General features: G+C 41.5%; 1 protein-coding gene across 4 annotated transcripts; it reads left to right on the top strand.

Moving 5' to 3' along the window:
* Positions 1-12,004: 12,004 nt before the first annotated feature.
* Positions 12,005-22,217, top strand: PVALB (parvalbumin). 4 transcript variants are annotated; one of them, XM_052668271.1, is made up of 5 exons: positions 12,005-12,141; positions 12,681-12,748; positions 14,567-14,699; positions 15,319-15,428; positions 20,624-22,145. In XM_052668271.1, the coding sequence occupies exons 2-5, from the start codon at positions 12,688-12,690 to the stop codon at positions 20,650-20,652; spliced, it is 333 nt and encodes a 110-aa protein (XP_052524231.1). In that variant the 5' UTR covers positions 12,005-12,141; positions 12,681-12,687; the 3' UTR covers positions 20,653-22,145. The 4 variants fall into 4 exon arrangements, with proteins under 4 accessions (XP_052524231.1, XP_052524230.1, XP_052524229.1 ...); XM_052668270.1 differs by lacking the exon at positions 12,005-12,141 and adding an exon at positions 12,194-12,410; XM_052668269.1 differs by lacking the exons at positions 12,005-12,141; positions 20,624-22,145 and adding an exon at positions 22,183-22,217 and having other exon boundaries at positions 12,422-12,748.
* Positions 22,218-25,734: the final 3,517 nt, after the last annotated feature.

Genomic DNA, 25,734 nt, shown 5'->3' with positions numbered 1-25,734 from the left:
TCTACTTAACGAGAGTCGGAAGAATCGTGCTTTTCTCCAAAGGTTTCTCAAAGCTTCCTCAGATTTTTCAAGATCACCACCATTTCCTGATTTTATAAAAGCAAGAAATGAACTACTGAAGCTGTCTGTCATTTACCTCTGTATCAGATGTGTACATGTGCATAAACACTCACACTTTCCTCTACAAGTGTGTGCATCACTTGTGGAGAAGGCAGGTCTTTGCACACTAAGGCTGCTTGCACACTCGAGACGTCTGTTCCAGCCCACACTTGTGGTGAACAGTATTTATCTATGTGTGTGTGTGTGCCTCCATGTCTGTATGTGTATCTGTTCCTCAGACCTTGTCCTCACCCAATCAATCATTCCCTCGCTTGCTGGTCTCACACTCAAAGCATTTGTCAGAACTTGGCTCTCCATCCTGCTCTTTAAGATGAGTAGTAAAATACTCAGTCTGAAATAACATCAATAACCGATTAGTTTTGAGGACTCTATGTCATGTTTCCTTATTATTCCAGAGCTGTGCACTTCTCTATCAGAAGATGGACTATTGTATATTCTTATAATAAAAAAAAAAATAGCCAACAAAACATGGAAATGGAAAAGAATCTTAATCTTTTTAAGAAAATGTAAAAAGACATCGAATATAAAAACGAATGTTTAAGAGGAAGAGATATAAGGTAGCAACTTTCCACCTGTAGGACAGTAATTGTGATATAAACTATCAAAAGTTCTCAAAATCCACCAATATCTAACAAGAGATCAGTATCACCATTGACCAACGTCTCAATCAAGTTCATATCAGATCAGCCTTCTCTCCACAGAGTGATTATCCAGAGCTGATAACCGATCCCTATCTCACTGGAATTTCTATAGAAATCCCTGGATGAGAGGTTTGGTCAAATCTCCAAGGAAAGCACCAGAAGGAGTTTCAATGACAAATGTAGAAGATGGCTCAGGTCCTAAAAAGGCAACTGAGTTAAGACTACTGCTCTCTGGGTATAAAAGCAGTTATTGCACACTGGGTTACAGAATAGTGGTGAAATGAAAGCAAACTTTTTCTTCAAAAACCTTGTAGCATTTTTATCTGAGGTCACATCAAAGATTTGTTTCCACAATCATTCGTCTATCATTTTCACCAGTTTTGCTTTTCAGAAGAGAAAGCGTGTGAGAGAGGTGTGATTTCTGCTGTCTGTATCCCCATGGCTACTAGGAACAGCTAGGAAGGGAACTAAGCACATCACAGCATACAAAATGTCAGGTTAACAAATTCCAACACAACAGCTCCGAGAAACAGACGTTAGCTTTCTCCCACCTTCATCCTCCCATATCACACTAAAAGAAAAGAAAAAAAAATCAAAGTAAAATCAACGATGGAAAACTAGCCAAAGCCAACTAAGGGGATCAAATACATCCTTCAGAAACGTAAACATCTCTAAAAATAGGGAGCGGCCATCTAAGCCGCTTGTTTTTACTCATTGCAGTAATAAAAGGTCCTTGTAAGGGACTCACACAGGCTCTGTGCTGTTACAGTAGCATCTGCTCTCCCCATTGCTGGAAAGAAATGGTGAAGAGGATTTAGAGCGTGTGTAACCTGAGAGAGAAATCATCTGTCATTCCCTCACAGGGCATTAGCAAACTTTCTGTCTCCCGAGAGAAGGGCCACTTTCCTTCCCCTGCCTCTTGAGATTACTGCTTTAAGCGCTATTATAACATACATGCTTATTAATAATATTAATAACGAGGGAGAAATCCAGCCCTATTAAAGAAAGGCAAGGGAAATTGAGTTGACAGAAGACCTCTCTGCCCAAGGAGGTGGTGCAGTCACCATCCCTGGAGGTGTTCCAGAGCCGTGTGGATGTGGCACTGAGGGACGTGGTCAGTGGGCATGGTGGGGGTGGGCTGGCAGTTGGACCAGATGAACGAGGAGGTCTTTTCCAGCCTTAATGACTCAGTGATTCTATATTCTGTGCAGTACACTGTGTGAACTCAGTGGCACACAAGTGGTCACGTAACAGATCCCTTCCGTGACAGGGAAGATCCCTGCGCTCCTCCCAAGTGAAACTACCATGGGCTGTACTTCTTACAATGGAGATCCAAAGCAACAATAAAGAAAAGGATACAAGGATCCAAGACAGTCAGACAGTAGTAAAGGAAATGTATGAAGCTACATGAGGTACATTAGCTCAGAGATCAGCAGTTTTTAGTACACTTTGCTATTTGTTTTCTTTTTCAAAAGGTAAGGGGTAGAAATGTCATCAGAAGTGCAGGAAAATAACAGAGATGATTCATTTCAAAGAGGCAATACGCTGACAAAAGTTACATTGCTTGTATCTTGCAAGCCTCTGCTTTGTGCGAAAGCAAGGTATTAATGAACACTTCACTCAAACAATCTCACTCTTCTTCAAGACAGCAGCTTCCCTGTCCTGCTGAGATCAAAACCCAAAGGTTCTGGGAGCTGCTGCTTCCTGCAAGTGACTGTGAAAACATCTCTGCACAAACCTAAAGCTTCATTGCGTATCATTCAGTTCTGTACCACGTTACATTTGATGCTCCGCTTCTAGATTACAAAATTGCTTTTACCTGGACAAGGAATATTCACAGTGTTTTGAAAGGTGAGATGCAAAAAAGCCTTACAGTAAGGTGATTTACATAAGAAACAGCCACTCTGAACTGCTTTAGGAAGGAGAAAGAATACCAGAATACCAGTATACCAGTGTCTAAGGAAGCAAATGTGTCTGTAATAAGAAATAATTCAGATGTGCAGAACAAATAAATAAATAAATAAGTTAATAGTAGTTCTTACAAAATGATTTAGCCCAACAAAGTTATTTGATTTTATTTTTTTTTTTTGCAAATAATACTGTAAATCATGAAAATAACTTTTTTTTCACATCACTGAGAAGAAAAAGAAATCCCTCTACAGAGAAATATCAACAAGATGATGAGTGCACTATAAGAAGTAGTGTTTAAAAGGGAATTGGAAGAAATTATGGTCCACCAGTAACGGCCATTACCCTTAAAAAGATGCTAGAGAATCTTTGACATACATTCTCCCCAGAAGATGAGAGGATGAGTGTGTTACAAAAGATAAATTCAAATTCTGAATTTGACATTCACCCAAGGGAATCCCAGATTTGGCAGAAGAGAACAGCAACCCAAACGGATGAAGGAGTGAAAGTGCAGGGGAATTGGGTGGCTGGGTCTGATTCGGTCTGGGAACTACATGGAGACATTCTTTTGGTGACAGCATGTTTATTTTGTGTGCATCTATTAACAACCAACCTGGGACTGTTGAACTCATTTCATTAGGATGACCAAACCATATTACAGAACAATGACTTTTATTTGCTGATATTCTCCTTGGAGGGATTGAAATCATTACCTGAGCCTGAGAAGATTTACCAATCCTGTAAGTGGAAGAATTGTTTTCTAATGAAATACTGACAATGAACAAAGAGCTGACGTAACCCTGCTCATTTCTGTTGCTAGTTATAGACTTTCTAACTGGGAACTTTCTACCTGGAGGTTGGCAGGGAAAGCCCCGTTCAAGCTTCACTGCCATGGAATTCTTCCCACTTAATGTTTACCCAGAAACATATGAGTCCTTTACAAACTTCTGACTTTTAAATCCATTGCACTGTGTGCTAACAGCTCTGAAATAAATTATAAAAGCATAAGGGGGAAAGAAGGCAGAGCAGATTAGAGAAGAACTAACAGAATTTGGCTTACCACAGGATTCCAGCTGCTAAAACAGAGGTCTAATTTCCCCAAAAGCCACCTACCCTGATCTGAATGCTTTGACTGCTCCCCTTCCAGCAGCCCGATACAAAGGGGAATAAGTAATGAAGCCATCTTTCTGCTGTGCCCGTTTTCCTAGAATATAACCCCTGTGGTAATAATTACATGGGCTTATCCATCTCAGTTTGAACACCACCAGAGTGTCAATTATGACAAATGGCTGATACTCACAAGCGTCTTGTAAAGAAAACCAACTGTTTCTATTCTAACATGTTTCTATGTTAAGGTAACCCAGGGTCAAGGCTTCCCACTGGGACTAACAGCTTTTTTTTCCTGCTGTAAGTATCCATTTGAGAGTTGCTAGAAGGTGTTATGATACACAGACCTCCGTTTTCAGCACTAGTTTTTTTTGTGTGTTTGGTAATCTGAGCCTAACTCTCACTGGGGGTTTGCACAGAAACACCTATTGCTGATTTCCATATGGATCATCTCCTTTGGGTCATACTGCTCAAGACATTTCACATTCTTTTCCACATTATTTGCAATGCAAGCTGCAGATTTCCCAAAACTCACTGGTGGCATGGGCTGTGAGTGACCTGCTTCTGGTGTCTGGGGTATCTCTTGTAGCTATTTGCTATTTTCAGCTTTTCAGCCAATTCCCAGAGGAGTCGCACTGGAAAACAGAACTACTGAATCTTGATCCTAGGAATATGACCTTCTATCAGGCAAACCAAGAATAGTCAATTACATGGATTATTAGGAAGTAATGGAACCTAAAAAGCCAGAATCATAGGATCACAGAATGGCTTGAATTGAAAGAGACATCAAGGGTCATTTGGTTCCAAACCCCTGCCATGGGCTCAAGCTGCCACCCACCAGCTCAGGCTGCCCAGGGCTACATCCAACCTGGCCTTGAGTGCCTCCATGGGTGGAGCATCTCATCAATCTGATATAATCCATATGGCAGAAGAAAACAATAATTAGTACATGCAAAACAACTAGAATTCTCAATCACAGAGTAGTAGTGTAAAATGTAGGAACAACTGAACAAGCATGCCCATATGCAGCCTAAAGAACCCATATATGAAGTAAAGAGCAGCAAAAAGTCACGGTGAACAAGGACTGAAGTTTCCTGTGTGGAAATTTCCTCCTGTAGTGAGCAAAAAGATTTTTTTTCCCATGGGTAGTCAGTCTTTCTTTTAACTGATATATTTTTCGCATGTATTCTCTCCACTTGACTGTTCCACTTTTCACACGTGTGGTTATCATAAACTACACCAAGGAAAATAAGAGGAAAATAATCTCTCTTAAAAAAGAAATGTTCTCTCCAGTATCCTGTCCTCCAGAATCCTGTCCCCAGTGGTGGACACATATGAAAGTCTTTGGAGGCAGGTAAGCACAAGGGAAACACACTGGGACTCTTCTCCCAAATCCCATCCCAGATCCCAACCACTTTATCTCAGGAACTTCCCAGGCTCATATAAGTTTGGTAACTTTCAATGGAGCTCTCCTTCATGAATCTGCCTTTTCCCCTCTCCCATACACTGTAGCTCTCAGTATCACAACATTCTTGGGAAACTGTATGGCAGACTAAATGTAATAGGTGTAACATCCTTACTATATATCCTATATACTTTTTTTTTTACTACTATCCTTTGAAAAATTTGGAAGTTGTTCTCACCAACATGATGAATTTTTTTCCAGTTTTATCATACAATTCTGGACAACTTCTAATGTGAGTACTGATATTTCATCTTCCTCATAATTCCCGAATGTGTTATAGTAATTCAAACTAATACTGACTCCTTTGTCTCCAGAAGACTTCTGGTACAACATTTTGATACATTAGAATCCCAGTATTTTATAGTTTATAGTATCCCAGTATTTGATGGTAATACGGAGCAGTTAATCATTTCAGTTAACATAATAGCAGTGTAATTCCTTTATTTAGAGTTAATATGGAAGAGGACCATATACCTAGTATATTGTAGGAAAAAGCAAGGAGGAAAAGAACATACACAAACCAACACCAAAGAAAATAATGTCACTGTAAGGCTTCCTATCCTGCCTACAGGTGGACACATAGGTGAGGTCAGCATTAAGCTTTCCAGTAGGGGAAACTGGAGGATTCATATGTTGTGAGGAATGGCTATAAAATGCTTCAAAATGTTTTTAATATGAAATACGCTGCAGGCATATTGTATATACATATCTGTTGGTTTTCTTTAAGATTTAAAATCGTTGTTTCCAAACCTAAATTCAGTGTGAATAGATACACACCTGTCTTGGACTGCAGCAAACTCAAGCAGATTTATCATTCCTGGCTTATATCCCAGGAACAGTTTAGAAACTATAACAGATACCTATCACTAAAAAATGACAACAAAACTGGAAGAGCACCAAAGCAAGCAAGAAAAAGAAAATTATTACAGGCATAGAGAGACTTATCTGTGAGGAAAGATGTAAAACAGGTAATTCTGCATAGAGGCTGTAGCCTGACTAGTGCAAGGACTAGAGCAAATCAAATGGAAGGCATAAACACCAATAAGACAGAGAAAAAATAGATTAATCCAGAGAGTTATATGAGAGATTGATGATCTAAAAATGTATGAGAAAAGTTAGCTGGCACCAAAGAAACATTTTTCATCAATGAAAACTCTGAATTTTAGAATGTATTCTCCAATAAAGGATGTCGTACAGCTTACATGTATCAGATAGAAGACAGCAGAAGGACAAGCTTACCTTTTAAAGCACTGGTGATGCATTATGATACTAACATTGAAACATTGAAAATTTCAGGTACATTGGCAGGTATGGACTTGGGGAACCTTATTATTCAGCTCACATTTGTTTATGTATGGACTGAGAAAAAGAAGTGAAAATGGATGAGAGACCCAATTAACACTGCAGATGTCTTTCAATGGGGAAGTCTGGTCCTATTTTACTCATAAACAAGCCTGATTGAGATGATAACTGCTGCCAAGCAAACATTCTCCTAAAATCTATTTTTTCATGTAGGTGAACTCTCAGTTGTCAAGTGTCCTGTAGCCACAATGCTCCTCATCTTTCAGTTTCAGTCAAATCTGTACTAATAACCTAAAGGAATCAGGTTTTTTGTTAGTGTGTGTCTTATCCTTAAAAAATAAGAAGAGTTTTAATTAATGAAATACTTGACAAACATCTGTCCAACAAGGTCATAAGTCTGCTTCTCTCTTTGTAAATAAGCATTAGCAGTAACTAAATAAATGGATAAGAAAGGATTTAAGGAAGGATTTTAGCTAATCAGGATAGCTTTCTGATGGTTGAATTACTCAGAGGAATCCTAATGGCCAGCCTCTGTCTTGCTCTCGCTCCAACAAATCAGACAGAAATGGAAGTCATACTCCAGTAGTCAAAAAGACCATCCTACTTCCCTTATCCGCTCTAAGCTGCCACAAGTAGAGAAGAAGGAAAAGTTGTTCTGTTGGCTACCAATGGAAATACAGCAATCTAAACCAGAATGTGATTGTGGTGCTCATCAAAAGTATATAATATGTGAAAGAGTAATGCAAACTCTGCGTCACTGAAGGTAGCCAACAGAGCACTGCTGAATTGTACTGCTCCGTATGCAACACATCGTTTGGCTGAAACATTTGAATCCACAAGAGTCAGCTGCTTTAGGATGTATTTGAGTAATAGGCTTCACCTGCTATGACAGGAATGTTTGTTAGCATGAGGAATAAAGGAGCCCACCTGAAACACAATATTCCTTTCCCCACTACTGTAGTACATGCAAAATTCAAAGACCGCTAAAGGAAATGTAATACAATTAAATAAGAGAGGGAAATTTAAATTGATTGAATTAACACTTGTCATCTTTGATTCAATAAAGCTTCCTCTTCTGAAATTATCTAAAGCTCCTGGAGAATTTCCAACTTATCACAGAACTTGGCATCGTAATGAAGCTGGCATTAGCAAAATATTTTTAAATATTCTTATGCCACACACAACTCAATTATCTTTCCTTCCTTCTAGGATCAATTAATCAAGCTAGAAGAATCAAATCTCACTTTTGCAACACCTGCCTTTCCTGAAAGATAATTTTCACTGTATCACAGCAGCCTAAGAATTGTTGGATTTGCATCCTGAAACTGAAAATACATGTTGTTACCTCAGAATATACACCAGATAAATGTGATTCACAGTCCTTCATAAAATGTTTCCCCTTGCCAGAAAAACATTCAAAATCAAGAAAAGCATCCCCAGGTGGGGTACAAAACAGCAAATTGTTCTCACTTATGCTTTTATTTTGTTATTATTGCTTGATAGAGTAAAAAAATAGAGGCATCTTCAAAGGTTTGTTTCCCCTGAAGAAGCAATTGAACATAAAGAGAATTCACACTCTGAGAATGTTAGATTCCATTTATTTTGCCCATATATGCCGTATCTCTTCATTTACAGTCCTCCACCTCTCCTAAGTGAGCTCAGGTTGTAAATTGTTTAGGCTTCCACAGCATCTTGCCCAATGGGGTCCAGACTGGAGATTTTGTAGGAACAACCAATGCTACACAGCTACAGAGTTTGCTGTTGCCTGTGGGAAGCACCTGCTGCATTTTGATCATGACCTGCAGTGAAAAAAATTATTTCTGCCACCTGTCATGGTCAGGACTAGATGATCCTACAGGTCTTTTCCAACCTTCATGATTCCAAGATTCTAAAGCTGAGTGGTGCAGCTTTAGGAGAGGTTTGCAGCTTAGGGCTGGTTTCAAATGGTGCTTGTTAAGGCTAAGGAGAGATGAGGACAAATGTCCAAATTGCCTGTTTTCCCTCACTGATGGATGAAGCGGTTCTATCGTCATAAAATCATAGAATATAGAATCACAGAGGTTGGAAAGACCACCTCGTTCACCTTGTCCAACCACCAGCCCATCCCCCCCATGCCCACTGACCACGTCCCTCAGTGCCACATCCACACGGCTCTGGAACACCTCCAGGGATGGTGACTGCACCACCTCCATGGGCAGCCTGTGCCTCTGCAGCACCGCTCTTTTGGAGAAGAAATTTTTCCTAACATCTGACCTGAACCTCCCCTGGTGCAGTTTGAGGACATCACCTCTCATCCTATCTCCTAAGCTGGGAGAAGAGCCTGACTCCCACCTCACTACAGCCTCCTTTCTGCCTGTTGTGGAGACTGAGATCCTCCTTTTGAGCAGGGCCCCGTCTCCCATGTTGGAGTCCCTGATGGAGCAATCCGAGCTGCCTCCATCTGATGGAATCTGAAGGCCCATCAGCTCTGCACAGCTGATCCCCACAGCCCACTTCTCCCCTTAACAATAAAGTCTTAAGCTTGCCGAGGTAATAGGTTTTCACAGCCAGAGGAAGGTGAGTGCCAAGGATTATTAATAGTGTTCCTTAGTTAAGGAAAAGATAAATGTGACACCGTCACCAAAATCCCTGAATATCAGATACCAGTGAGGAGTGGGTATCACATGCTAAAAATAGAAAGAGCAGGAGAGATTATATAAGTGGGGTCCCTACCCCGAGTTCCACTTCTTTTTGACCACCTCCGTATCTAAGAACCTTTTCAGGAGTGCTTAGGAGAGATCCAAAAGGTAAGTAGAGAGAAAATGTTGAAACTTCCACAGAGAAGGTGGATTCGCTCGATTCGGGCAGGATCCCGGACCTCCTCCCGACCGGACTGTAAACGGGGAAACGCTTCCATCACTCTGATCCTATGGCCCTTCCCACAGACAAAAACCGAAGGACAAAGAGGTGCAAATCTCCCCGCACAGAGGAGTGGATTGCCGCAGGGAAGATTCCGGGACATTAGGAAGAGGAAACGAAACACATTAAGGGGGGATGAGGAGAAAAATAAAAGCGGGAAGAAAGTGAGAAAATGGAAACAACGGAAGAGGGAAGGGAGAGGGGAAAGCGAAGGAGAACGAGAGGATTCCTATAGCAGAATTCGCTGAAGCGCTCAGTCGCACACAGAAGATGAAAAAGAAAAGAAAACAACTCCAAAACACGTGGCAGAAAGGAAATGTCTCGTTACGCGCAGACGATGGGATGAATGCTCTCCCCTTAATGCTGTCATTAGGAAGATGGATGTGTCACCCTTCTCGCCTGCCTGCAGATCGAGCTGCTGGCGTGGGGCTTCTGCTGCTTCCTCCCTTTCTCTCGACTCGGCTTGCTTTGGCAAGGGCGGCTCGATTTCGACATGATTTCCTCGATGCTGGTGAGGGCATCAACGCGTTGGTGCTACAGGAAGGGGGAGTTATCTCTGCGAAAGCCCTGCAGTCAGCTTGGGAATGCACGGTGTAGATTTTGCAGGGGAAAAAAGAAGAAAAAAAAAAAAAAAAAAGAGAGAGAGAGAAAGAAATTGGCAAAAATTCAGCAATAAAGCAAAACGTGTCATTCATCCTGGAGGGATGATGTGGAAAAGGCGAGGGGTCGAGTGTGAAACTGCCAATTCGTGAAACGCCTTGTATATGTTAGGATAGCTTATATTAGGACAGCATATATTAGGATAACATATATTAGGATCACAGTTGTGACTAAAGCTGGGCGGTTGAAAGTTTCTGGAAGTTTGCTGGCGGATGCTGCGCCGAGATTAGAGACGGGCCTGGGCCACTGCTGCATTTTAAATCCCCTTTGTGCTGCTTTGTAAACCCCACATGCGGCTGCTTTGACTTTCTACGGGAAGTCTGGGAACAGTGGGCTCCGTGCTACACAAAGGGCCCCAACTGATGGATTGGCAGCTCTGCTGGCTTTTCTCACTTCTTCCTTTCCACAATAGGCTGAGGCCTGAGGGGTTCCCGCATCGTTAGGGATGGGGGGTGCCAAACCAGGGTGCGGAGCAAGGCTTCGGGCAGGAGGCTCCGAGCACTGCAGCTCTCTGTCAGTGCTCGGCTTGGGTTACGTGCGGGGGAAGGCAGCCTTCTAACAGCACAGCCGTGTCAGCAGAGCGGGGCCGACACCGAAACCCGATTCACCCACAACAAGAGCATCTTCAGAAGCCGATGGGCAGCAGCCAGCCCCGCTCGTGGGGACCCGAAGGGAGGCTCTGGGGCTCCAAGGGAGAAGTAACCTCGGCGACGGGGTCACAAAAAAAAGTGAAAAAGTGGTGGAAGGTGAAGCCCAGCTCCTGAGCAGATGGCACCAATGCTGAACATGGCAAAGGGGACGAGGATGTCCTAGCAGGATGGAGGTGTCTCCAGTGCTAAAAGAAAAAGAAAAAAAAAAAGAGAGAGAGAGAAAAAAAAGATCTCCCATCAATATGAACAAGAGACGCCAATTACAGAAAATCATGCAACCAGCATGGTGATTTCTCCTGTTAATGGTTGTATATTGGCGGGACTACAATTAACCTATGTAAAACAGGGAAACGACTGACTGCACTGTACGGAGCTTCTTGAGCTCCATCCTCCGAGCCGAACTCCACTTCTGCACCGCGCCCTTCCACCTCCCGGCTCCGAAACGACTGCAGGAAATATTGGGGCAGCTGAGGAGAGCGGAGCCCTCCGGGTTGGGTGTGCACCCCGTCCTGTGGGTAAAGGAGATGGATGCTGCTCCTCCATCCATTACCAATGTTTGTCTGTCCTTAAAGACAACAAAGACTCTCTTGTATCCTAGGAAATACATAGAAATTTCGGGGGGGGGAGGGGGGTTAGGGGGGGAGGAATGGTTCCAAACGACGGTCGCTCCCACAGGGAAGACTTCGCTATTTAAAACAGAAAAGAGAAAAGAAGGGACCCCAACGTCACCTCCTCCTCCGTCCTTCTGCGCTCGGTGACACGCTAATGACTCACCCGCTGGAGATGAGCTCGGGCCGCCTAGGTGAGGGTGTGGGAGCTCGTGCTTTTACCAAGGGATTACCGACAGCCAGACGCTCCTGCAAAGCAGCCCCCTCCTTTTTGAGGCCGCTCTGGCGTTCGGGCCATGGGTGCCATTGCGTCAGAGGGGTCGGGCAGGAGCTGCTGACAGCTGGTGGGGATGCTGCTGCCACACCGCCTCCCTCCCCGCCTGTCCTCAGGCAGAGATGCCAGTGTTCCCACCGAGATCTGCCCTACTCCTGGGCCCTAACCTTGGCTACCTCAACCCTATGGCTCCTGCCCAAACTCCGCGACCGGGTTGCACCCGAGGTGAGAAACACGGGCACTGTCTCTTGAAGCAAATAAACCTAGAAAACACAGAATCCATCAGTCCTTTTAGCTGCTCCTTTGAGGCTGTGGGTCCCGCTTGAGGACCCCGGCGCCCTGCAGGAGCTCGGCACGAGTGCGGGGTCACCTCCCGCTTCCCCTTCGGCGGATCCCAGCGCGGAGGGCTCTGCAGCACAGTGCGAGCGGCAGCCGTGGGATTCGCGGGGATGTGATAATGAATTCAGCGCGGATGATGCTTAATATGGAGTGGCCCGAAAGAAACGAGGTCTAAGGGGGAGGGAGGGGCAGGGGGGGGGCGGGATGGGAGGGGGACGTTTCAAGTGTTTGAACGAGAAAGCAAACGTTCACGAGCTCCGTTCCATTTGCTCCCCGACCCCAAAAGCTGCTTGAAGCTTGGCATATGCTGCAGTTCCGACTACAACTGCTAAAGCTCATCCCGACTTCCCCAACAGAAGGGATCCGCTCTGCAGTTCCACCGCACCCGAGGACTTGACCTTGGCACGGCCGCTCCGACGCAGCCCCCGCAGCGCTCCTGTAAGGCACCGCCCCGCAGGGAGCGCACCCGGCCGGGTCCCCACGAAGGCATCCCCGTACCCCGTCCTTCAGGGGACCGCTCCGTACGCACCGAGGGAGCGGCAGCCCGTGGCATTCCGCCACAAGCAGCTTTATCCGTGGCTGGCGCCGGGCCAGCCGCTCCCGACGTGCCATCATCCCCACACGGCACTGCAGCTTTGGTCATATGAGCAGAAATGATGAGAAAAGCACTTTTTTAATCTTTTCGCACTTGCTTCCCTGTTCAAACAGTTGCAGGATGGCGATGACTGACGTGCTCAGCGCTGAGGATATCAAGAAGGCTGTGGGAGCCTTTTCAGGTGAGTGCTTAATTTTCTTTCTTTCTTTTTTATTTTTTTTTTCTCCTCCCTTCCGTCTCTCCAGCCCAGGATGTAGTGCATTTATTTAAGCTCGGGGAAGATTACAGCTAGATTAGATAGCAAAAAGGATGCGTTTTTAGAAGCGCGGCGAAGGCGTGACAGGTTTATCAGGTGCAGGACTGCATCCTCAGCAAAGTTGCTCTGCACATGAAGGAGGTGAAATGCTCGCTCCTTTTTAAAGGAAGGTAAGCAGCAGCTGCAGGCTGTGCTTTGCTCGTGAGAGGAGACTTCTAAGGGAACCGAGGGGGATTACGTCCTGATGCAGGATAGGGACGGCGGCAGCTTTCCAGCCATCTAACATTCAGTTTCAAGTACTGCAGAACTGCTCTTTTGCATTTCAAGGAGATGAAACCCGCTCTTTCCTTACTGCCTGTGCGGAATCCCCCAACTGGCTTTGCTTTTCGGGATGGAGCTGAAGGCACAGCAGCAGAGCAAGCGAGTGCGTTGCTCGACTGCAGGAGCTTTCTGCAGGGCGAATGGCTGCAGCGGTCCCTACGTCCCATTTATCTCGGGCTCCTCCGGTGTTCAGATATTCCTCATCTCTTCTCAAAACTGACGGCAAACCCTTTTCGTGCTTCTTGCTCTGACTGTTAAGGGTTGCCCTCAAGGAAACGGCGGCGTTGTGCCCCCCCCCCCCCTGTCCCGAAGTGCCTTTCTCTCCTGCTCTGTGCGGTGACCTTCCCGAACAGAAGCAGTGCAAAACCCGCTGAGCCCCAACAAACTCAGCAGCCACAAAGTCGTGGGGACCAACGAACTGCTCTGCTAGATCCGGCAGCTGTTTTCCTCATTAGCTCCCATTGTTCCAGGGCCGTTTCCAAGTCCCGGAGCAGAAGTAATTAGGAGCTACTAATGACGGGTCTCAGCCAAGCAGATCTCGAGTGATTGATCTTCCTTCGCTTTATGTAATAGGAAAAGCTGACGAGGGAACAAAGATGCATAATGATAATAATAATAATAATAATAATAATAATAATATTTCAGCACCCTGTGGAGGTGACGGGATTGGATTTTAGCAGCACCTTTCTAGGCTGCACCATAGCCGTTAGCAGGGGGCTGCATGGGTGGGACAGAGGTGGTTTGGTTAAAGGATGCAGCAGGTAAACCCCATGTATTATCTTTTCTCTGATCACCAGGGCTCTGCTTTTTCCCCAGCGACTGTGTCTCAGAGGGTCCTGTTGGCACAGCACAGAGCCCGAGCTTACAGACAGTGATTGCACACGCTTTTAGTGGTAGGAATACTCTGTACCAATTCCAGGCGAGCCTTCAGGAAAAACGGACTAGAACTGTACGAGCCATGTGCACTAAAATAGATCCTGTCCACGGGGGTGGAAATATCAGAAAGTGACAGTGGTCTAATAGGCGGAGTTTGCTCTCTGAACACTTCTCTTTTTTTAGTGTAAAACTCAGCAAGACATATTTTAAGGCACTGAAATTAGAGTGGGCAGGTTAGCCTTCAGCCTCCAACTCTGCATAGAGTTCCTGTGTGACCTTGGGCAAGTCTCCATCCCTCTGTAGCTCAGTTCTTCATCTGCAAAACAGAAACAGTGTCCTTCTCACCATTTGTTTATTTAAACGAGTGTTTGTGAAGCATGACTACTGCAGTGTAGGTATTTAGCTCCTGCCACAGCAAGGCTAGAATGTACTTTTGCCTCCCAGGGTGGAACATGAAGCAGTAAGGAAAAAAAGCACAGGGTTATGTATGTATATAAGTTTTAAAGATTTTTCTAAACCATTCTATGGCTTTTCACCCCTTTATAGCAGCCGAATCTTTTAACTACAAGAAGTTTTTTGAGATGGTGGGCTTGAAAAAGAAGAGCCCAGAAGATGTGAAGAAGGTTTTCCATATCCTTGATAAAGACCGGAGTGGCTTTATTGAAGAGGAAGAGTTAAAGTAAGTAAAGATATGGTGTTTCTCAAATAGCCTCACCTTAAGAGTCTGATCTCTTTTTCACAGGACTGTAGATAACAGCTTATGGTTCAGCCTCCCAGCTGGTACTTGTGTGCAATAATCAGTTGTTTGCTGGTGAAAGAATGATAGTGTGTTGGAGTTAGCTAGCTGAGGATCCCTCAGACTTGTGAGTGATCAATACCTCATGGATGGTACTTCACTTAGATTCAGAGTACAGTGCTCTTTCCAGATGATAAAGAGCGGTGCTGCAGTGGCACAGGCTGCCCAGGGAGGTGGTGCAGTCATCATCCCTGGAGGTGTCCCAGAACCGTGTGGATGTGGCACTGAGGACATGGTCAGTGAGCATGGTGGGGATGGGCTGATGGTTGGACTGGGTGATCTTAGAGGTCTTTGCCAACCAAAATGATTCTGTGATTCTGTGACATCTGCTGAAGGCACAACCATGGATTCCACCTCATATATGGAAACAGCAATGCAAATAAATACTAAAAAGAAGTTTCAAAGTGAAACTGTTCTGATACAAACAAACAAACAAACAACAATTTTCCCTTTTTTTTCTTTTTTTTTTTTTTTTTTTTTTTTTTCCATTCCTCCTCCTTAGGTTTGTGCTGAAGGGCTTTACCCCAGATGGCAGAGACCTATCAGACAAAGAGACAAAGGCTCTTCTGGCTGCTGGAGATAAGGACGGTGATGGTAAAATTGGCGCTGATGGTATGTAACCAGAGGCATAAACTTCCATAGGAAAAATCCAGTATTACTCTTACACATAAGAACTGAGTAAAACTAGGAATCACCGCGGGCTGTGACCTTCTGAAGGGCACAATGTGGGCTTAATGAAACGTCAAGCCTTGCTACATTGCCCGTACCTTGCTCGCAAGGCTTCAGGGGAAATAGGGCCGAATTCTGACACTAGAGGGGGCAAGAGTTTAGAGTTCGGTTTGTCATTAAGGGAAGTAGGAATAAATACCAACACAACTTCTTCTTTAAGTCATTTTATTCTTTCTCAGTGCAGGGTGGGTCAGGACACTGAGACTTCACTCAGATAAAAGAAAATAGCTGAGTACCAGCATTGGTGACTATTGAAAAAGAAAGAAATGCTTTCTGAAATTGTTCAAAGCCTTGCAATGTCCTTAAAATTCAAAGTACAGTCAGTCTGCCACCACGGAGTCATCCAATAACAGTCCATCCACTCTGCTAGTGTCTGTGTAGGTCTTCACACCTAAAGACCTCATCACTCTCTTTTTCTAAATATGAGAACTACAAGGAGTGAGAAATTCCCTCTCACAGTGTTGCTTTAGAAAAATTACTTCTGTTTTCAATATCCCCTTGAGATGAATCAAATTGGCCCACAAGAAAATGTTCTTTCTTTTCTTTCTCCATCTTTTTCTTCTGTATCCCTGAGACAAGCTGGAAGAGGCATTTCTGAATTACATCCTTCCTCACTGCAGGAGATGATAGCAGGGGATTGTGGCCAGAGCACTAAATCACCCAGACAGCAGGCAATTGCTAAGTTTTCACCATGCTGATAAGCTACATGATAGGTTGAAGTGTAAACATATCTTAAAAAAAAATGATAATAATAACCTCACATCTCTCTCACCTGAACTCTGAGATCAGTACAAAAACGTTGTCTCCAAATAAAAAGCAATTATAAAAAGGAATAAAAGGCAAAATGAGGTTACCCGACAGTCTCCTAGTTTAGAAGCTGAAGCAATGCCATACAGAGTTATCCTTGGACAGTCAGGTGATACACTTGCTGAAGTGTCTGCTTGTAGCACAATGGCATATCCATGACTATCATCCTGTTTCTAATCTAAAAGTTCTTCATTTATTAGATGCTGATTATATTACAGTTGCAAGGAGCAATTGCGAAGCACTCAGGGGAAGCTCTTGCTAGACTTCAGCAGTGTTACTGAGGCTGAGGAGTATGTCATCATTTAACATTTGATATACTATACGGGGCCTTCTTATTCCCATTGAAATGAGTGGCGCTGACACTAAAGTCAGTGGGCACAATTTTCAGAAGAAAACGTGATTCAGGTAAGTAAGCTTGCAGCTGATTGGCCAACCCCACCTCAGACACATTCTCAGTTATGCAGAAGGCTGCAGAGCAAAAATCAGCTCAACTGCAATAAAATAAGTATATCACAGAGCCATTTTGGCTAATATGAAAGAATGACATTAACACTTTCATGCATGATTGACCATAGCACTTTTTTTAAAGCTGACACAATGCCTGAAAGTTATTACACTGTAACAAAACAATATGAAACACTTCTTTTTCTCCTTCTTCTGCAATTACCACTCTTCCTTAACTCTGAAATAGAGTTATACTCTGAATTTATACCAAATAAGAGAATGAAGAGCTTCTCTTCTCTTCTCTTCTCTTCTCTTCTCTTCTCTTCTCTTCTCTTCTCTTCTCTTCTCTTCTCTTCTCTTCTCTTCTCTTCTCTTCTCTTCTCTTCTCTTCTCTTCTCTTCTCTTCTCTTCTCTTCTCTTCTCTTCTCTTCTCTTCTCTTCTCTTCTCTTCTCTTCTCTTCTCGCCACATTACTACTGCATAAACTCTGTTCCTTTTCCCTTTCTTAAATTTGACTCTGACAAACAGTTACACCACGAAGGAACAGGCAAAGGAAACAGCAGGAACTGTGACCAAAGGGCAAGGATGACTGATATTTCACACCTTTTTCTTTGGTTCATAAATCCAATTCCAGATTGTAAGTGCTCATAACTGCCTACCTAAATTAATCACGGTCATAAATGTACATCATATCATATAGCAGTCAGGCTTAATGGATTGTCTTTTACCACCACAAAGCTGTTTCTCTCAGCTGTTTCACCACAAACATTAATCTCAACCTCTTAATCAACCTTCTTTCATATGAGGTCTCACGTTACAAATTCCTCTCTTAGGTCTCTCATTTAAAGCCTTCTTTCATTTCTGCAAGACTGTCCAGCTCAGAAATTATTGTATCAACTTACTGAATCAAGATTTGTAATTTGTGGTTGCTCAACCCATTCCAATGAGCTAAAAACCTGCAGCATGTTCATGCAAGACATGAACACCTACCTACTCTGAGATGCCAAGCCTCTTTATGTTCCATTGATGTGAACAGAAAATGAAGAATTTGAAAAAAAAAAACCAACCTGGCCAAAGCCAGGTTGGTTACCAAATAAAACTACAAGCATTAGCTTTCAGACTGGATGTGAAGCGATGCTGAAGTAGTGCCATCAGCTTCTGGAAAATTCCTTTAAGAAGGAGGCAGGAAAAAAAAGGCAGGCTTTTGCTCATAATGTTTTATTGAAGTTTTATCATGTTTTTAGCAGTGGACAGACACATCGTGCTTTTCGGTTTCTTATAACTAACAGATTCGAGAAAGTACACAAAGTAGAAGATTTTCAATGGTTGCGTGCTGAAGATGGAACAAAAGGAAAAATATCCTAAGTCAAAGTCTTTTACTCAACACAGGTCAACTTCTAAAGCTTTTACAAATATTCTTATTACTTTCTTTAAAAGTGAGGCATCCTGCATTCAAAATTACAACTGGTATGCCATGACCTTGCCATGAGTAAAAGTCATTTACAACAGAGAAAAATCTTTTGGAAGTCCTTCTCTTACGCCTCTTTTTGCTTTTTCAAAAAATAAATCAGTGTAAGTCATTATAAGTACATTTGATAATGTAGAAATTGAACCCAGTGAGAGAAATTATTCTACAACTTGTTCTCTGTAATTAAATCTGTCGTTTTGGTAAAGTACTACCAGGTACACATTAGAGTATATACTACTAAACTGTACTAAACACAGGGGGGCAATCCTTCCCTTTTACATCAGAGATTTAATGCAAGACAGCAAGCAAAATACTGAAAATCCTTTTACTATCATTTGTGCATTTTTTGTATTTGTTTGGAAGGCGAATTGCAGCTATAGGAGAGGATGCAGTCAATCAGAAAGGTTATTTCACCAACAGGCCATTCAATAGCAATAAACTGTTACCAAAGTGAGCAACATACTGGGTCTAGTAAACAGTGCCATATCTCATAAATTTTGCATGTATGGATATGCTTTGTGACAATGCATCCACAATCACCCTAGAGTTGAACTAACCTTCACATGGAAATAGTTGGCAAAGTAGTTTGCAAAATCATTCAACTAGAGCATTTCTGAAATATCTATAAAGCATACTGAAGATACTGGATAAAGTATGAAGTGTATAGCAATTATTCATGAAGGAACATTTTATGGCTTTATGGTTTGGTGGCTTTCAGAAAGTACCCTTGAAATATATTGCCAGCAAGTGATAAAATCACTAGCATAAGGTAGTATAGAAATTTTCTTGCTTCAGGTTGAACGACCTTTCCCAAATACATTCTGTAGATACAACTTGTTTTAAAAATGGATTAATTTAGCAGTAGCAAGCATGACAACTTGTTCTAATAGAATATGCATTATTATTTTTCCCTTTTAGGAAAATTTCATCTATGGGAGTGCATGTCTCTCTCTATAGGATCTATTCACACACTGATTTAATAACTGCTTTCCCTTCCTGCCCAGAACAGCCTGGGTTTCTATCACAAGTGGTTTATGTTATCTCTTAAATTCAGTTTGCAGCACTTTTGATCTAAGTACCCCCACCATGTACGGGATTTATACACGTTTCATGTTAGGTAATCCGCATAACTAATCCTAATTTGGATGTACTTCTTTCAAAATGATGGACAATTGTGGATTTAATTTAAACCCTCTGACACTTACTTCTCAGTCTGGCGTGCGAGTGTTTGGCAAAATATTTTTGGACACGTCATCAGAAGAATTATCTGTTTGTACATACACATCAGTAGAGATATCCGTGAGTTAGAGATTTACGTTTTCCAGTTGAACGTTAGAACGTTCTGTGAAATGCCTAATTTTCACCTGCTTTTTTGAGTTGAAAGACATGGCTCTTTGTTATGTCAAACTCCCATAATTTTCTTTTGAGCTTTTACAGATGTCTCCCTCCCATTTGTCACCTTCCTCTCAGCTGGTTGTGTTAAAGCCATAAACTGCTCTATCTGTAGACCCTCTAATCTTTCCATTGTCTTTGTTTCCTTCGCTGGGATTCCATTCAATCTGTGATTTTTAACACTTTTTGGTACATACAACTGTGAGTCATTCAAGTTTAGACAGAGTTATGAATGTTAACCTCCATAGGTAATACAGCTCTGAAAGGCATTATATATATTACACTATAAAATTATCCCAAACTGCAGATAGATACCTTTATGTAAACATTATGGGTATAACGCTAATAAAAGCCACAGAATCAAATCCCAGCCCTCTGAAATCACAGAGGGATTCTTCTCATCATCATCAACGTGGTCAACATTACTATGTAGGTTTTTTTACAGTGGAGTCAGCCTTCTGTTTTGTAATCTATCATTTTCAGTCAATTCGCCAGTCCAAAATCGAGTTTGCGTGTAATATATTTATAACGCAGGGACACAAATACTCTGAAAGACTCATTTGCGAGTCTGTTTGCCAAAATCTGATAGAAAGGAAATTTATCTGACTGCAGAATTAAATTTCTAGCTCTCGCCTTCGTCCCATTGAGATTCACAAAAGAAAAACAGGAAACCAATCAAGTTCTTCACATGAATAGCAGTAGACAGTTCTGACAGTCTGGCACGCATAGCTTCTCTCTCCCTTGCCCTCAAAAACGTATTTCACTTCACTACAAGATTTCCTAAGTCAACAGCAACTTAGGAATTAACTTGAATTAACTTGGATTTCTTTTGTTCTTCTGTTCTTGTGATGTCTCTGCTACATCAGTGAATCTGTAATCATTGTAGTCTGATTCTTCTTTCTTTATATCTTCCTTCTTTTAACATTTGAATCTTTTTCTTTTCTTCTCTTTTTTTTTCCCCTTTCCAGAATTTGCAACTATGGTGGCTGAATCATAAAGGCTTTAAGCAATGCAAACCCTCCACCCATCCTTCACTGCCCAATTCCAACAACCTCCCGCTGACTGCTTTGGCTCCTGTTCTATTTATTTATGTTATTTTATACTCCAGCTCTGTTCTCTGCAATCCTGCAACTCTGTAACTGTGCTGAAAGACACTGTTAAAATAATAAAGGTCACATCAATCTGGGCTCCACTCGCTCTCACTATCACTTGTTTCTTATTTCATGTAGTCTTGGCAGACGTTGAGTGAAAATTTTCTTTATTTTATTTATTTATTGCTGACACCCTTGCTTCTTTGGGATAATTATTTGGGATAAAACTTGCACAAAATGAGTCATTCAGTCCAGGCTCTGAATTGTGGCAGAACTGACTGCATTATTTTTAAGCCATAGATGGATGCATACTCATAGCCTGGAAAATCACTAGCAATGGCAATCACCCAACTTCATTTGGCAGTTTGTTCTTCTGACTTAATCAGTTGTTATAGCTAAAATGAATTTCCTACATGCTAACCTACATCTTCTTGATGCATTTCGGTGACTGCTAAACTATTTGTATAGCTTGCTAAATCTGCCTCATGCAGGGGGATTTTAAGATTTGACAAGAGTATCAGTAGTTGCTCATCATGCACAGGGATAACTTTGTAAAGTGTTAAAGTGTGATCACTTTTGAAACACAGGGTATATTTATTAGCAGTGTTATACAAGTACCTGAGACAGAAAGGATGCATTACTCAAAAGAGACAACATTACGAATGTGAGGAAAGGAGCATGAAGATTTGGCTGTGATGCTAATGCTGACATTCCCGCTGTTAAAATGGAGTATCAAATACGTTTATATTAAAAAGTGTATCTTCTACAACTATCAAAAACAGTGAACATCTTTCTTAGAGTTACATATAGGAAACTGAGATTCAGACTACAGAAGCAAGTAGCCAACAGTAAGGCTATGACAGAGCAAAGAACCAAACGCTTCTTTCCCAAATCTTTGTCAGTAACTTTGAAACAAATCTACTGCTTTTTTTTTTGTTTTGTTTTTAAATCAAAGTTTAGAGTGGAAATAAATCACTTTTAGACAACATTTCTCCCACATTTTGACAGAGCATTGATTAACACTTCAATTAAGAGGAAAGGTATCTTCCATTTCTTGATTCCAAACTACTCCCTGCAGCAATAATATCTCAATCCACTCTGATTATCAGTAATCTCATATTAAAAAAAAAAATAAAAGGTTAAGATTGAAACTATCACCACCACGTTGTACAGAACTCCATTCTCTGCCACAGCAATTGCTGATGCTACTTGCAAACCCAATAAACACTCCCTAAAGCCATCCTAGGTTTTCCCTCTACAGTCACTTACAAGGAAGACTTTTTGCTGAAGCTGCTGTTCACCAAAAAGAAATCCTCTAGTTTTGCACAATGTATATACGGATCTGAAAAATGTATTGATTTTTAAGTATCCAAATAAAGCAAATGAAAATGTACTGCAACGAAGAGAGATGGTTTATTTATTTTTTTTCTCGGCAGCTGCTGACCTCAAGTGGTAATGAGGCGTAATTGCAAAAGTACAGAGGGCCACAGAAAAAAATGTTAGTCCCACGAACACAGAAGCATCACGAATAAAGATCCATTTAATCAAAGAAATACCATAAAAATCGTTATGCAGCCAAAGGCTTTTATGTTCTCTGTCTGTCTTACATTTTAATACATCTTTGTGTGTGATTAAAAAAGCCTGTAATTTTATCCAGGACTTTGCCAAAAAAAAAAAAAAAAGGCACAATCCTTTTACCTTCAGATAGAAAGAGTTACAATCAGAATACCACTTACAATACGTTCAAAGACTTCCAACATAGCACCTTCACTTTTCATGGTAGACAGTACTTGTTATTCTAAACAAGAACCAACACCTCACTATCCACACCTTTGGTTAGTTTGTGCAAGTATGCAGCCAGCATACCTGGGTCATCTACCCACACCATCAGAACTCTCAAACTCTGCTTTAAATCATTATTCTTAACTGGATTTCAAATTCAACGTTCAAACTTCAGTATTTTATGCCTTTAGCAGTAGAGAAAAAAAAAATACAGGTGTCTAAAAAAACCCACGTTGTCCTGTGATGTACAATTTCGTACAGAAAGATGTGTTAATTTGCACAGAAATTAAGCTTCTCTGAGAAACATCTACCTTAATTTTCTTTACTGGCATTATCATCTTTGTTATGAATATTAAATCCTCGGCAGTTTATTTTACCCCTAGTTGTAACGCAGCAGAAGTTACCAAGCAAACAAACAAACATAGCAACAATTTCATCATCACAGCAAAGATAAAATCTTAAATAAGCAACACACGTCCCTTCATCAGGTATAAAACCAGTGGCTTGAAACAAGACTCAACTGGATGATTTAAGATAAGAAAATTACTTTTACCCATACAAAGAAGATACTACTTGTTCATATTGATAATACATATTGCTAGAAAAGAAACTGAGATCTCTCTCAGGTGCAGCTCAAAAGGAAGAAGCAGATCCCCAAGTCATAGGCAAAATATGATTTCCTGACAAAGGACAAAACATTCAACAAAGAAGATCTACACCAACAGATCATCATCAACTCTTAACATTTCTAAGATCGCTGTCTGCCAGTACCAAATCTTTAACCAACAAACACATAATTGTTTATGCTTTACAAGGTCCTGCCAAGCTTTTAATAGAGTTTCATGGATCAGCAATTTCCCACATGCCTTATTTTTGGAACCAATGGACTGGAGGCCATAACACCTGTTCGTTTTGCAAAAACTGAGGTAGAATTTATATTTACAGTCTATCCACCGGTCACGAGCGTATCGCTGCCTAACGTCCCATGAATGCCATCACTCTTCAGTTCATTGAAGAAAAGCTTTCTCATTTGCTTCTTTTGCCTCCTCTGACTTTGCATCTTCGAGTGAAGAGTAAGGACACTTTCCCCCAGATTCTAAATACTTTTGAAGACTGGAAATGCAGTTCACACTCTCCAGCAACACCACTTTAACAAAGCCTCTAAGCATCGACAATATTCCATCTGAAACAGTTAATGCTGTTCTTGCTATGGAATTAAAAATTACATAATTTTGCAGGTTTTTTTTTTAAATAAGTTTTGCCTCAACCAAACAATTCAACACTGAAGAGTGCAAATTTACACGAGGTTTCCTGAAGACACAAATTAGCCCACAGGATTTATGCCAACGAGCGTAAAGCACAAAAGAAGTTCATTTGAATCTAAAACCCCAGGTGGAGATTTATGCTGTCAGCAGATAAAGAAAACAATTTTATTTATAAATTAGTTGCGAATGAAAGAGAAATTTCAGAGCATACATCAAACTATCAAAATCAAGCTGTGATTAAAGTTTTTGCTGACATTTTTGTAAGAATGCCAAAGATGCAAGACTGTAGACTTCAGTACATGCAAGTCATAGGAACACCTCCCCTAGGTCCTGGCCTCTCTCATTGCTCAGTGTGTGCGAATGTGAATTGCTGCACAAACTCACCTTCATTCAGAAAGAATATTTTGGCAGATTCTCTTTCCCAAAGAGAAACACCCTTTAGAAATTCCACTCCTAAAACAGCTTCTCAATTAAATAAGTGAGAGCAAAGCAAAATGCTTCTGAAGGAGGTTAGCTGTGATAATGAGCGATCAGTTGTCAAAACCTTCCCACACTGTAGGATCTCCTACTGAGGGACAATTACTTCACATGGGAGGAGGTACATTTCTGGTTACTGCTCTCCTACTTAATAAAGTGACAAAGCTTGACAAAGCTTGGTATACATCTAAACACAAAAATTAATATAAATGCAAATAGTAGAGTCGCTTCTCCAGCTGCCAAATAAATAGAAGGAACTGCAATAGCTGCAAGAATATAGTGATACAAAAACAAAAGGATCTAAATAAAAACACTGGAAGGTACTTAATTAGGCAATATATCATGTAGCTAGAAAAGATTTTTTTTCATAAACTTGTTTGGTCTCCCATCTAGGAAAATCTAAGAGAAAGGATCTTGTCAGTGCCTGAATGCAAATGGCCAACTCATAATACTACAGGTTTTAATTCTAGGGGATACTCATCTTGAGCCATTAACAGCTCACCTACAAAAATACAGATGGTTTCACTCTAAGTGGTACCACGCTGGCATTAAAAAACAGATGCTCAAGCTGCCAACTGGAAAGAATACAGTAACTATCTGCTGATTCCAACTTTGCCACTTCAGAGCTTGAGCTGGAGAAAGTGAGGTCAAATGTCTAATAGGCACTAGATGGTCAGGCCATGGGTTGCTGAAAAGCCAAATAATTTAGAACCATCTTTCTGTTTCGGAAATGTTGCCTGGAAGGGTACTTTGTGAATTTCAATGGTTAACAAACTTCATTTCCAGTAGCTCCATAATGCAATGCTGTTTTAAAAACGTATCATTATATATGAAAATAGAAAGGTAAGAGTAAATTATCAAGCACTTATTACTGCTCTAATATAGAGACAAATTAGAATAATGTGGCTTTGCTAATTTTAGGCTTCCTTCTGTAAATGAATGAAGATTTGCTGTCTTAAAACATTTGCATTCCATCCCCCTTTAAAGTAATTTTCAATTTTGCTGGATACAGCACAACTGCATCCACTCTTTCAGCTGCAACGGGTTGTTGAAATTGAGCTATTGCCCAGCACCTGCTCTTAGTCAGACAGCTCAAATCAGAGGTTAGGGGAAAAAATAAAGATTTTATGTAATTGTAATGCAAGTCTCCTTTCAGCTTTGCTGCAGTCAGTGTTCAATTATGTTCTGTAACAATCTCCATTACTAGAGCCAGTGTTTTTCTGTTCCTCCCTGCATGCATTAACTCTCTTGTTCACACGTGATAGCCTCCTTAGCAAAGCAGAGGAGTCTTAAGAGACATTTATCCATAAATTTAATGATCCTACATCTTTTTCTTTGCCTGCTGAGGATCCTGGCGTTCAAGTGTGTCTTCATTTTGAATGCTCCAAAGGAAGGTAACCGGTATAATGTAAGTTATTTCTCAACGAAGGCCTAATAGGTCAAAATTAGCCTAAAATTTCACCT

This window comes from Tympanuchus pallidicinctus, unplaced genomic scaffold, assembly GCF_026119805.1.
Source record: "Tympanuchus pallidicinctus isolate F22 unplaced genomic scaffold, pur_lepc_1.0 scaffold8, whole genome shotgun sequence".
NCBI lineage: Eukaryota > Metazoa > Chordata > Aves > Galliformes > Phasianidae > Tympanuchus > Tympanuchus pallidicinctus.
Note: the sequence above shows the minus strand (reverse complement) of the source record. Positions and strands in the feature narration are given on the sequence as shown.

Bases quoted from the DNA above. Each gene is read 5' to 3' on its own strand.
- PVALB (XM_052668268.1), top strand. From the start codon at position 12,616: ATGAGCAGAAATGATGAGAAAAGCACTTTTTTAATCTTTTCGCACTTG. The intron at 14,700-15,318 runs GTAAGTAAAGAT...CCTCCTCCTTAG, and splicing joins ATTGAAGAGGAAGAGTTAAA to GTTTGTGCTGAAGGGCTTTA. The intron at 15,429-20,623 runs GTATGTAACCAG...TCCCCTTTCCAG, and splicing joins TGGTAAAATTGGCGCTGATG to AATTTGCAACTATGGTGGCT.